The 13914-nt window shown below is 36.8% G+C and overlaps 1 protein-coding gene across 3 annotated transcripts in view; it reads right to left on the minus strand.

The window, feature by feature from the left end:
* Window positions 1-642: 642 nt before the first annotated feature.
* The window catches only part of Bora (BORA aurora kinase A activator), a 34816-nt gene continuing 21544 nt past the window's right edge, over window positions 643-13914 (minus strand). For all 3 annotated transcript variants that reach the window (XM_027938055.2, XM_027938054.2, XM_071611457.1), the window contains 2 exons: window positions 1990-2121; window positions 643-984 (listed from right to left, as the gene is read on the minus strand). In XM_027938055.2, the coding sequence (XP_027793856.1) occupies window positions 958-984; window positions 1990-2121 (159 nt within the window). In that variant the 3' untranslated portion in view covers window positions 643-957. The remainder of the gene's footprint in view (window positions 985-1989; window positions 2122-13914) is intronic.

A 13914-nucleotide genomic window follows, 5' to 3' on the forward strand; every position in this document is an offset into this window, starting at 1 on the left:
ACAGCTTTTTAATGATTGGTAATATAAATCTCAAAATATATTTATAAACATATGCCCATCTACTCCCAAAATGAGTATATTTTTTAAATAGCTATAGTTAACTTACATTCTTAACCAACCATTAAATTTATAATTTATGCCAAACAGAATTCTACTGTCCCCCAATTCTAATGTTTCTCTGATTCTCCCATGTTTTAGTCCTCTTCTTAACCAAGCTGGAACTGGAAAGAGTGTTCTTGCCCTAAGAATGGTGGTATATTTTATTCTAACATCTCACATTTACCCCCAAGAGTGCAATACATGTTGTGATGCTGTTAGTACTACCTTCCCAATTGTTACATTTTTTAAAAGGTATTAAGAGTGATTTTCATGGGAATTAAGAATTTTCCCCACAGAAATGAACAAATAATTCAAGAATAAAAATTTTAGGAAAACTCATTTAACTTGCTTTCTACTTCAATAAATTTTATATCTAAAGATTTCATTCACATAGATCATAACTGAAATTCATTTGTGTGTTCACAAGTTTTTGCATAAAAATATAAAGTACCTTCAATTTAAAAATGTGTCCCATGATCTGTTGCTACATTTAGTGCTGTCCATGAGGCACTGACCCTTACAGGATAGGAGCAAGTCGTCAGCTCTGTCACAATTTTTTATTGTTAAACACATCACTCAAGGTAAGTACAAAAATATTTATTGACCAAAAATAAACTGTAATTCAGCAACTTGAAGTTCTAGGAGCTTTTCTGTTGTTCCTGTGTCACTAAATTAAGCCCTTGATTTTTCACATTATGGAGGAAAGGAAAAAAGCAATGTTTCTTGAGGTTTTCTCCCAATCACTATCAACTTATTGATCCCGTGCATAAAAATACACAAGGAACCATTCAGCAATAATCTCTGGTTCTGACAGGTGTTTTATGTAGTGCTGTACTGAGATGGAGTTGCTGTTTTCATCTAATACCTCTGTAATGTGTGGTCTTCCTGTGAAAAAGAAGAAAATACCTGTTTTCAGTTTAAATAGGACCATTCAAGGATGCAACTATTAAGTGAACTGTTCTTAAAAACCAAACACAAATTTCCTTAGAAAGGGACAGTAAACATATGTGTTTCAATAAATCAACATTCTGTATCAAAAATTGAGTCCCTTCTGTATTGGAATGCCTGCTTACATTTAGATGGATAACTACAATTATGCCTCCTGAAATTGGAAGGATTTATCATAATCAACTTTGTTCAAGTGAATCTTGAACAAGAGACTTGTTCTGACACTACATATACCAGAATGACAAAATGAAGAGGAAAAGGTGGCCTTCCAGTTAAACTGCACTTGAAGAGTTAGGCATAGTTGTTCACTGCTAATGTTAATACTGTATTGTAATAAGCTGACATATAAAAATAAAAGACTGTCCTATCAAGTGCCTAAAATTATGATTGGTTTCAAGTATGAATATATAATTAAAACTATCATATCAAGAAAGTTAAAGTATACCACCTTCATATAAACACTTTATCTCATATAAAATAAAAAATGTGTTATTTTACTCAGAACAACCAAATCTTTAAAGGCTAGTCAATTTCTTTAAAGAAAATCGCCCTTAGGTGTTTTAAACCTGATATACAACCTCTCAATTGTACTATCTTCCCCTCTGTTTAGTGTGAGAGGTCTCTGAAATACTTCAAAGACAGCAAAATCAACATTGGAAGCAAAAATTTATGCCTCTTCTACTTCCCTTTAATTTTAAGGAGCTGACTTCACTTGCTGGTAAGTAGAGCTAGTTCTGCCTATCCTACATACTGTCATACTCTCCATAATGGGGAAAGTTAAGAAACTGAAATGTTTGGATTTAAAAACCACCTTCTGCCACTTAATGAATGGACAGTATGGGGACACAGATGATAATTAACTTTGAACAAAATATGGGAAAATAGATTTGAAAAGTCACAGCAAATACTTCCAGCCTATAACCATATGTATTTTCTCCATACCTTTGTATTAAAAACTTTGAGATTATTCTCAACTTCAAAGCTTTGAGCATCACTTTCTTTGCAGTAACTTTCTGTCCCAATGGTATCCATAATGTTGCTTCCACAGGTCTGCGTATTATAACCACTATCCATCTGACAGGAATGAGGAGGAAAAAAAAAATACACCTAAGAATAAATATGCAAACTCTAATTCACTTATCTAATTTACGTAAAACTTAATGTGAAGAACTTAAAAGCTAAATAAGTGAGTTACTGTACACTATCATTACTACATGTGAATAATTATATTTACTGTTGATCAATGAACAAAACTTAAAATACATAAACACCAAAGATAAGTCTATACAGAAGTGATAGTTTTTCAGTGTAGTACTTTACTTCCAGTGAAATATATCTGGTAATTTCCTTGAGAGTCTGTGAATAAGTCACCAAGAACATGCTTTACTTTTACTTTGTGATCAAACCCAGTAAATAAAAATGAGGATTACAATCAACATCACTTTCCAAGCTTGTCTTTAAATGGTTTAGGTGCCTAAAAGGAATACGTAAAAGGAATGTCACTTTTACAAGTATTCAAAATAATGCACATTTCTTTTAAAAAGTGGGTTACATTTTACTCATGCAATTTTTCATCATAATATCACATGTGTAATGGCTCTACGTGTTCAATTTTTCATGTTAATAAAAACTGTTGCATGATGAGATTCACTGTTCTGGCCCAGAAGAGCAAAAGAAAAAGATGCTAGCAGACTTCTAATTTGGTACCTACAGTAATCCCCTCTTACCTGGGGGATATCCAAGTTCCCCAGTGAATGCCTAAAACTAGACAGTACCAAATCCCATATGTTTATACAATATTTTTTGTACTACAACTACATAACATTTTAAATTTATTAATTAGGCACAATAAAGAATTAGTAAAATAGAACAATTTTAACTTATTAAAAGTTAAGTGAATGTGATCTCAAAATATAAACAATAAAACTCTTACTATACTGTCACCTTTTCACTTCAAGGAAGTACTTTATGGCTTTTCTTGGGCATATCTAAATTGCCATCATCACTATTCTCACACTTTGGGGCCATAATTAACTAAAATAAGAGTAGGACATGCACTTCATTATCTTGAGGATCAGTCTGATAACCAAGATGACTACTAAGTGATAATGGGTATTTTATAGTGTGGACATGCTAGACAAAAGGATGACTGACACCCTGGGCAGGATGAAGAGGGATAATGTGATGTTTGTTTCATCATGCTATTCAGAATGCATACAACTTAAAACATGAATTGTTAAATTTCCACTTAAGATTTCTGGACCATGGGTAAACAAAACCATGGAAAGGAAAACTGCTGATAAAAGGGACTACTTTTTGTGAAACACATTTACTAAAAAAAATGCCAGGTCATATATAGCACTCTATGTAATTCTATTTTTATTCCTTTTCAACATTCCTTTACAGGTGAGTAAGCTAAGGTTGAATGCCCCTGAGTTCAATCCCCAGTGCAAAAGAAAAAAAAAAAAAAGGAAAACTAGGTTAATTTTCTCAATGTCATAAGGTAATGAGGTAGTAAGTTTTGAGACTCCAAAGCTCAGGTTCTATTCACAATACAATACTCCATTTACTTGTTTAATGCTGAGTACCAAACAACACAAAAAGTATCCCCAAAAAGGGATTCCTAATACTTTACCCCTTTTCACAAATTAGGGGCAGAAAGGAGACTGTACTTTTGCTCCCCTTCTGAACATCTATAATAGCCTAGAAAATACTTTCTATGACTTATAATCCGAAGAAAAATGTCCCTAGTTTTCAGGGATGGATGCATATTTACTCACTACTGGGAGTCATATTTTATTAGAACAAAAGGCTTATGAAATGTAAAACAGAATCTAACGTTACATCTCAAGGGAAACACCTCTTTCTGCTAACATTCCATAGATGTTTGATAAAAAACGTAAATATCAGATTGCTTCCAGAGAATTTGCCAATTACTCTTTGTTCTAATATTCATCACTTCTAAATAACTGGCTCATAACTCAATACTAATACATAAATGAATCAGTCAAGGGAAAAGTTACTCAATAGTGCATGAAGGAGTAAGGTACGGGGATCCAACATGGCTGCGGGCGCGGAGAGATCAAGTCTCTGACCGTTCCAGCTGCGCGGGCATAGGGAGTCGTAAATTGTCTAAATGCTGTTTGCTCAGGATCACTAGGCAATGCTGAGCTGACGTGGATCTGGGGCGAACAGTTTAGGCCCCTCAGAACACACACACGGAGCCCGGATCGGCTGCATTCAAGTTCGCCTGCTTCTCGTGACTCAGCACTAACGATCCCGCTGAAATAACTGGTCGGCCCGTCTGAACATACAGAGGTAAAAGCCAACCGAGCCTTCATAGGCAGTGGCCACAGGACTGAAACGGGGCTTGGGAAAGTCAGTCAGGACTCACCCGTTGCATTGGTCACCCGGCAAAGGGAACGAACAGTCACCATTTGCATGGGATACCACCTTGGCAGAGAACTGACGTCACGGGCGGAGGAGATAACTTCATTGAAACCAGCGCGACAGGTGTGTAATCCCCTAGCCATCTCTCTCCACACAGCGGGGAAACCTTAAGAGCCCCTCCTAGCTCTCCTGTGAGCTCCATAGCCAGACTGAGGGAATCAGGAGTGGCGCGGGACTCACGGCGCGGAACTCCCGACTACCGCTTCCCACCAGTGCTGACAACTGAGGTCTCTTGCACCAGCTACCAGGGGCGTGGCTACTGGAGGGCAAGCAAATTCGCTAGGGGTTCTCAGCCCCAAGCTCTACAAACTTAGGGTCTGAGGGAAGCAAACAGGGAGAGTGTGCCCAAGCGTTCATGAAAACAGGGCTCCCAGGAGCAGCAGACCTGGCGTGTAACCAGTATTCTGGTAAGCGTCACAGGTGAGCGGGGCCTGGCTTGAGGAAACACAAGAGAAAGCCCTAGGCACTCAGGATTGGAGACCCGCCCAGTCTGGGACTAAGAGCTGCTGCACAGTGAATGGTTCCCACCTATTGAGAGGAGAAGCTTGGCCCAGTGGGCACAGCTCCACCTACTGGAAGTGAAGTTAATCAAACTCTATGACTGCATTTATTATTATTATTTTTTTCTTTTTCTTTCATTTTCATTTTTTTGTTGGTGTTGTTCTTTAACTTTTTTTAAATGTTTTTAATTTTTTTATTTTATTATTATTAGTATTATTTCTTTAAATCTTCATTATCATTTTTTTATTATTATTTAAAAAAAAATTTTTTTTCTTTCTTTATTTTCTATTTTTTTCTTTTGTCTTTTCATTTTTCTCATTCCCCCTTCCTTGAATTCTACCTGCCTACTCTCATTCTCTTTAGTGACTTCTTCCCTTCCCTTCTAATATACTTCCTCCCAAGCATCAAATAAATTTATAAGAATAAACAGTAACTCAGCAGTCAAATAGAACAAGCAGTAACATGAGCAGCATAAAAAAGCAAGGAAGAAAAGGAGTACAAACAATGAAGGACAGCCTAAATATTCAGGAGGATCTAGAGTCATTAGAAAAATGGTCATATAAAGATCTCAAGGAATACCTTAGACAGATGGAATGGAACCTTAAAGAGAATACGAGACAGCAAATCCAAACAGTGAAAGAACACATTGAAAGTGAATTACATAAACAGATAAAAGAAGAAGTTAAGCATCTCTTTCAAGAGATAGAGATTATTTTAAAAAATCAAACAATAATTCTAGAAATGAAGGAAACGATAAACCAAATTAAAAAATCAATTGAGAGTATCACTAACAGAATGGAGCAAGTAGAAGCCAGAACGTCAGATAATGAAGACAAAATATATCATCTTGAAAAGAGTCTAGCAAACTCAGAAAGGCTGGTAAAAAATCACGAGAAAAACATCCAAGAGATATGGGATAATATAAAAAAACCAAACTTACGAGTCATCGGGATAGAGGAAGGTACAGAGATTCAAACCAAGGAAATGAGTAACCTGCTGAATGAAATAATTACAGAAAACTTTCCAGAAATAAAAAAGGAAATGGATATACAAATTGTAGATGCATACAGGACACCGAGCACACAAAATCACAGCAGACCAACGCCAAGACACATTGTTATGAAGATATCCAATATACAGAACAAAGAGAAAATATTAAAAGCTACAAGAGAAAGGAGGCAGATTACATTCAGGGATAAACCAATAAGGTTAACAACGGATTTTTCATCACAGACGCTGAAAGCGAGAAGATCCTGAAACAACGTATTTCAAACACTGAAAGACAATGGATGCCAACCAAGAATTCTATATCCAGCAAAATTAAGCTTCAGGTACGACAACAAAATAAAAATCTTTCATGATAAACAAAAGCTAAAAGAATTTGCAGCCAGAAAACCAGCATTGCAAAGCATCTTGAGCAGAACACTACACAAGGAAGAAATGAAAAACAATAACCAAAACCATCAGTGGGAAGTGCCTCTGTAAAGACAGAGGGCGGGGGGAAAGCTAATCATGGAGAAACAAACTAATTAAAAAAAAAAAAAAAAAAGAAGATAAATAATCAAACATGGCTGGAAGTACAAACCATATATCAATAGTAACTCTAAACGTTAATGGCTTAAACTCTCCAATAAAGCGACATAGGCTGGTAACATGGATTAAAAAACAAATCCAACAATATGCTGCCTCCAGGAGACACATCTGATTGCAAAAGACATACACAGGCTGAAGATGAAAGGTTGGGAAAAAATATACCACGCACACGGTCCTCGTAAGCAAGCAGGGGTGGCCATCCTCATATCGAATAAAATCGACTTCAAGACTAAGTTAATCAAAAGGGATAAGGAAGGATATTATATACTGTTAAAAGGAACCATTCACCAACAAGACATAACAATTATCAATATTTATGCACCAAATAATGGTGCTGCGACGTTCATAAAACAAATTCTCCTCAAGTTCAAGAATCAAATAGACCACAACACAATAATTATGGGTGACTTCAACACACCTCTCTCACCATTGGACAGATCCTCCAAACAAAAATTGAATAAAGAAACTATAGAACTCAATATCACAATCAACAACCTAGACTTAACTGACATATATAGAATATATCAACCATCATCAAGTGGATATACTTTTTTATCAGCAGCACATGGATCCTTCTCAAAAATAGACCATATATTATGCCATAGGGCAACCCTCAGTAAATATACAGGGGTGGAGATAATACCATGCATTTTATCTGATCATAATGGAATGAAACTGGAAATAAATGATAAAAGAAGGAAGGAAAAATCCTACATCACATGGAAAATGAACAATATGTTACTGAATGATCAATGGGTTACAGAAGACATAAAGGAGGAAATCAAAAAATTCTTAGAGATAAATGAAAATACAGACACAACATATCGGAATCTATGGGACACAATGAAAGCAGTTTTAAGAGGGAAATTCATCACCTGGAGGTCATTCCTCAAAAAAAGGAAAAACCACCAAATAAATGAGCTCACACTTCATCTCAAAGCCCAAGAAAAGGAAGAGCAAAACAACAGCAAATGTAGCAGAAGGCAAGAAATAATTAAAATCAGAGCGGAAATCAACGAAATTGAAACAAAAGAAACTATTGAAAAAATTAACAAAACTAAAAGTTGGTTCTTTGAAAAAATAAATAAGATCGACAGACCCTTAGCCATGCTAACGAAGAGAAGAAGAGCGAGAACTCAAATTACTAACATACGGGATGAAAAAGGCAATATCACAACAGACGCTACAGAAATACAGAAGACAATTAGAAATTATTTTGAAAACCTATATTCCAATAAAATAGAAGATAGTGAAGACATTGATAAATTCCTTAAGTCATATGATTTGCCCAGACTGAGTCAGGAGGATACTCACAACTTAAACAGACCAATATCAATAGATGAAATAGAAGAAGCAATCGAAAGACTTCCAACCAAGAAAAGCCCAGGACCGGATGGGTATACAGCGGAGTTTTACAAAACCTTTAAGGAAGAATTAATACCAATACTTTTCAAGTTATTTCAGGAAATAGAAAAAGAGGGAGCTCTGCCAAATTCATTCTATGAGGCCAACATCACCCTGATTCCGAAACCAGACAAAGACACCTCAAAGAAAGAAAACTACAGACCAATATCTCTGATGAACCTAGATGAAAAAATCCTCAATAAAATTCTGGCGAATCGGATACAAAGGCACATCAAAAAAATTGTGCACCATGATCAAGTAGGATTCATCCCTGGGATGCAAGGATGGTTCAATATACGGAAATCAATAAATGTTATTTACCACATCAATAGACTTAAAGATAAGAACCATATGATCATCTCAATAGATGCAGAAAAAGCATTCGACAAAGTACAGCATCCCTTTATGTTCAAAACATTAGAAAAACTAGGGATAACAGGAACTTACCTCAATACTGTAAAAGCTATCTATGCTAAGCCTCAGGCTAGCATCATTCTCAATGGAGAAAAATTGAAGGCATTCCCCCTAAAATCTGGAACAAGACAGGGATGCCCTCTATCACCACTTCTATTCAATATAGTTCTCGAAACACTGGCCAGAGCAATTAGACAGACGAAAGAAATTAAAGGCATAAAAATAGGAAAGGAAGAACTTAAATTATCACTATTTGCGGTTGACATGATTCTATACCTAGAAGACCCAAAAGGGTCTACAAAAAAGCTACTAGAACTAATAAATGAATTCAGCAAAGTGGCAGGATATAAAATCAACACGCATAAATCAAAGGCATTTCTGTATATCAGCAACAAAACTTCTGAAATGGAAATGAGGAAAAACACTCCATTCACACACAATATCCTCAAAAAAAATAAAATACTTGGGAATCAACCTAACAAAAGAGGTGAAAGATCTATACAATGAAAACTACAGAACCCTAAAAAGAGAAGTAGAAGAAGATCTTAGAAGATGGAAAAATATACCCTGTTCATGGATAGGCAGAACTAACATCATCAAAATGACGATATTACCAAAAGTTCTCTATAGGTTTAATGCAATGCCAATCAAAATCCCAATGGCATTTCTTGTAGAAATAGATAAAGCAATCATGAAATTCATATGGAAAAATAAAAGACCCAGAATAGCAAAAGCAATTCTAAGCAGGAAGTGTGAATCAGGCAGTATAGCGATACCAGATTTAAAACTATATTACAGAGCAATAGTAACAAAAACAGCATGGTACTGGTACCAAAACAGGCGGGTGGACCAATGGTACAGAATAGAGGACACAGAGACTAATCCACAAAGCTACAACTATCTCATATTTGATAAAGGAGCTAAAAGCATGCAATGGAGGAAGGATAGCATCTTCAACAAATGGTGCTGGGAAAACTGGAAAACATATGCAACAAAATGAAACTGAATCCCCTCCTCTCGCCATGCACAAAAGTTAACTCAAAGTGGATCAAGGAGCTAGATATCAAATCAGAGACTCTGCGTCTGATAGAAGAAAAAGTTGGCTCCGATCTACATATTGTGGGGTCGGGCTCCAAATTCCTTAATAGGACACCCATAGCACAAGAGTTAATAACAAGAATCAACAAATGGGACTTACTTAAACTGAAAAGTTTTTTCTCAGCAAGAGAAACAATAAGAGAGGTAAATAGGGAGCCTACATCATGGGAACAAATTTTTACTCCTCACACTTCAGATAGAGCCCTAATATCCAGAGTATACAAAGAACTCAAAAAATTAGACAATAAGATAACAAATAACCCAATCAACAAATGGGCCAAGGACCTGAACAGACACTTCTCAGAGGACGACATACAATCAATCAACAAGTACATGAAAAAATGCTCACCATCTCTAGCAGTCAGAGAAATGCAAACCAAAACCACCCTAAGATACCATCCCACTCCAGTAAGATTGGCAGCCATTATGAAGTCAAACAACAACAAGTGCTGGCGAGGATGTGGCGAAAAGGGTACTCTTGTACATTGCTGGTGGGACTGCAAACTGGTGCGGTCAATTTGGAAAGCAGTATGGAGATTTCTGGGAAAGCTGGGAATGGAACCACCATTTGACCCAGCTATTGCCCTTCTCGGACTATTCCCTGAAGACCTTAAAAGAGCGTACTACAGGGACCACATCGATGTTCATAGCAGTACAATTCACAATTGCTAGACTGTGGAACCAACCCAGATGCCCTTCAATAGATGAATGGATAAAAAAAATGTGGCATTTATACACCATGGAGCATTACACAGCACTAAAAAATGACAAAATCATGGAATTTGCAGGGAAATGGATGGCACTAGAGCAGATTATGCTTAGTGAAGCTAGCCAATCCCTAAAAAACAAATACCAAATGTCTTCTTTGATATAATGAGAGCAACTAAGAACAGAGCAGGGAGGAAGAGCAGGAAGAAAAGATTAACATTAAACAGAGACATGAGGTGGGAGGGAAAGGGAGAGAAAAGGGAAATTGCATGGTAATGGAGGGAGACCCTCATTGTTATACAAAATTACATATAAGAGGTTGTGAGGGGAATGGGAAAATAAACAAGGAGAGAAATGAATTACAGTAGATGGGGTAGAGAGAGAAGATGGGAGGGGAGGGGAGGGGGGATAGTTGAGGATAGGAAAGGTAGCAGAATACAACAGTTACTAATAGGGCATTATGTAAAAATGTGGATGTGGAACCGATGTGATTCTGCAATCTGTATTTGGGGTAAAATTGGGAGTTCATAACCAACTTGAATCTAATGCATGAAACATGATATGTCAAGAGCTTTGTAATGTTTTGAACAACCAATAAAAAAAAAAAAATGAGTAAGGTACACTAGAAGTCTGTCACATTCTATAGGAAGAGTAGGATCAATGAGAGCCCACTGAGACAGTGGCTGACTTCAGACTCTCATCTAAACCACTACCAATGTCAATGCCTACTGTGTACCAACCAGACCACACAGGTCATCCTGTTATTCCCACAGGCATCAAGGTGGGCATCAGTACCACTTTATAGCAGAGGAGAATGAAGTACTACTAAAAAGGTGAAACACTTCATGGTGTATTCACTGTCAAATGGATCTTGCCTTAAGATCCCAAAGCCTGGAAATAAGAAAGCACTAATTCAAATTTAGTTCTGAGCATAAAGTGCATATTCTTAGGATACTTTTAAATGTCCTGTTGTCAATCATTCTACATTCACTTTGTTCCTAAATTTATTTTTCCATCACACACAGATGTCATGGTCTTTAAAAACCCTTTACTGCTTCACAGTTGTCAACAGTTGTGGTTTATTTACACTCACATTCCTTGAAATGCGGCCTTGGCACTTCAGCCCTGACTCATCACTCAGGGCTCCTCTGGCTTGCCACCATTCAGAGAATCTTGTCTCCCATTACTTCCTACCAGGCACTGTTTAGTCACAGTATGTAACCACAAATCACATTATTATAATCCTATTCTTTATTTTAAAGAAGAGGTAATAAGTTAAAAATGTTGTCTCTTTCTGAAGTTCATAAAGCTAACAGAGCAGGGCACTATAACTGAAATCCAAGCCCACATCTTTAATGTTATGCTAGCCCCCCAAACTACAAAACAATGACACTCATGCCCAACTTGGCCTCTGCCCTCCAATATAAGTGGAAGGATTACCTCTGCCAATCCTACCAGGGTTCTAGATTCTATTCCATCTTGAATGCCCCAGTTCCCTCATCTATAAAATGGATCACCATTTTACATATTAGGATATTGTTGCATGTGTAAAGTATCATGAGGTTTGAATTCTGACTGTAAAATGCTGGGTACAGTCTCTGGAACTCGAAAAGAACACACAGCCGATACCTATTATTAATAATTCTTGCCATATTCCTAGTCTTAAAACATCTCTTTTTCTTACATTTAAATATGCTGCTTTTCAAGCTGAGTGCAGTGGCACATGCCTTAATCCCTGTAGCTCAGGAGGCTGAGGCAGGAGGACTGCAAGTTCAAAGCCAGCCTCAGCAACTTAGTGAGGTACTTAGCAACTCAGTGAGACCCTGTTTCTAAATTAAATACAAAATAGGACTGGGGATGTGGCTCAGTGGTCAAGTGCCCCCGAATTCAAACACTGGTACCAAAATTAAGTAAATAAATAAGCTGCTTCTTCCCTCTAAAACATGAAAAACCAAACTACAAAAAGATGTTGGACTATTTTGGGGGGCGAACAGTACTCGGGATTGAACTCAGGGGCATTTTACCATTAAAGTACACGCCCAGAAGCCCCCACCCCCATTTGAATTTTATTGTGAGATGGAGTCTCGTTAAGTTACCCTGGCTGCCCTCCTAGTTTGTGATCCTTCAGTCTGAGCCACCCCAATCACTGGATTACAGGTGTGTACTGTGCCCAGAGCCAAAATCTTGGAATTTGATGTTCATTGCTATCATTTCTTTCCCTTCCCAAGAAAGTCTCTTAATAGAGTTATCTAAGCTCATGATGGCATTTCCTCACCTTCTTGAACTTTCCTTCTAGTCACTTTTCACCTCCCCACTTTGAGGCTATTTAGTTATTAGTTACTTTTTGTTATTACCCCAGCAGCCACTTTCCAAAGCCTATATTCCTTGCTCTTGTTTTGACATTCTTTCCTATTCACGATGTTCCATTACATTATACTTTAATAATGTCTCTTTCTCTCTTATGCTGGTCTTTGTCAGTCTCCTTCAGGGGCTTTGTTTCCTTTATCTAACTGCTCAATTTTTCTTCAGGGTTCCAAATCTTAGCCCACTGCTCTTCTCACTTAATATAGCCCCTCTGGTTGAACTTGTCTATGCATTCATCCTACTTTCATTACACAAATATTTAACATGTATGTGCCAAGTTTTTAAAATATATTTTATTAGTTGTTGATTATTTATTTATATGCGGTGCTGAGAATTGAACCTAGTGCCTCACACATGCTAGGCAAGTGCTCTACCACTGAGCTACAACTCCAGCCCCTCTGTGACAAGTTTTTGTATAAGCACTGGGGATAAAAATATATACAATTTTTAGATTAATGGTTTAATTGGGAAGAATGTAAAACTGGACATGAAATTACAAAAGCATATAATGAGGATCAACATGGCCACTGTGATTAAGGAAGGTTTTTCTGAGGATGTGACTAAGACATTGTAAACTAAAACAATAAAAAGTTAACTAGGTAAAGGTAAATGGGATAGGAAAAAAAATTCTTCATGAGATGCATAAAATCCCTTTTAAAGAACTACTCACAATTCTGAAAAGCCAGTGGGACTGTACAAAGAAAGCAAGGGGAAACAAAGGTAGAAAATAAGACAAACATCAAATGCCTTGCAATGCCTTGGCTGCCATATCACAGATTCCAAAAGAAAAAAAAGTTTATAAATTAAAGATGTACAAATTAGAATTAAAAGGAGATAAAAAAATATAGTGAAAAGACTCTTTGACACTGGAAAATCAACAGGAGTTCCAGAGAGAACAGTGAAAATCATAGAAAAAGCTAAGCTATTTCTCAAGAACAGATCATAAGTTCACAGTCCATAAGGGCTTTCTGAGTGTTAGCAGCGTGGATGAAAAGAAACCCACACTAAAGAACATCACTGAAATTTTAGAACACTGTTTACCTACACAGGTCCAGACAGGGAAAAAGATGATCTCAAGAAGATTAAGCACTGAATAGATCTCTCACTAGCAATAGTGAAATATTCAGTAAAACAATGCTTTCAAACTCTAAAGGGCAATTATTTCTAAACTCAAATGCAAGGGAAGAAGGAACACATCAGCAGACAGGCAATGTCTTAAAAATGTCCTCTTCCTTAGATAGCTACCAGAAAATGTGTTCCAGTAAAATGAGAAGTAAATTAGGAAAAAGAAGGATGGTCTGCACAAAACAGGAAGATATAGAATACGGGGAGGTT

The sequence above is a fragment of the Marmota flaviventris genome, chromosome 4 (assembly GCF_047511675.1).
Source record: "Marmota flaviventris isolate mMarFla1 chromosome 4, mMarFla1.hap1, whole genome shotgun sequence".
NCBI classification, from domain to species: Eukaryota; Metazoa; Chordata; class Mammalia; order Rodentia; family Sciuridae; genus Marmota; species Marmota flaviventris.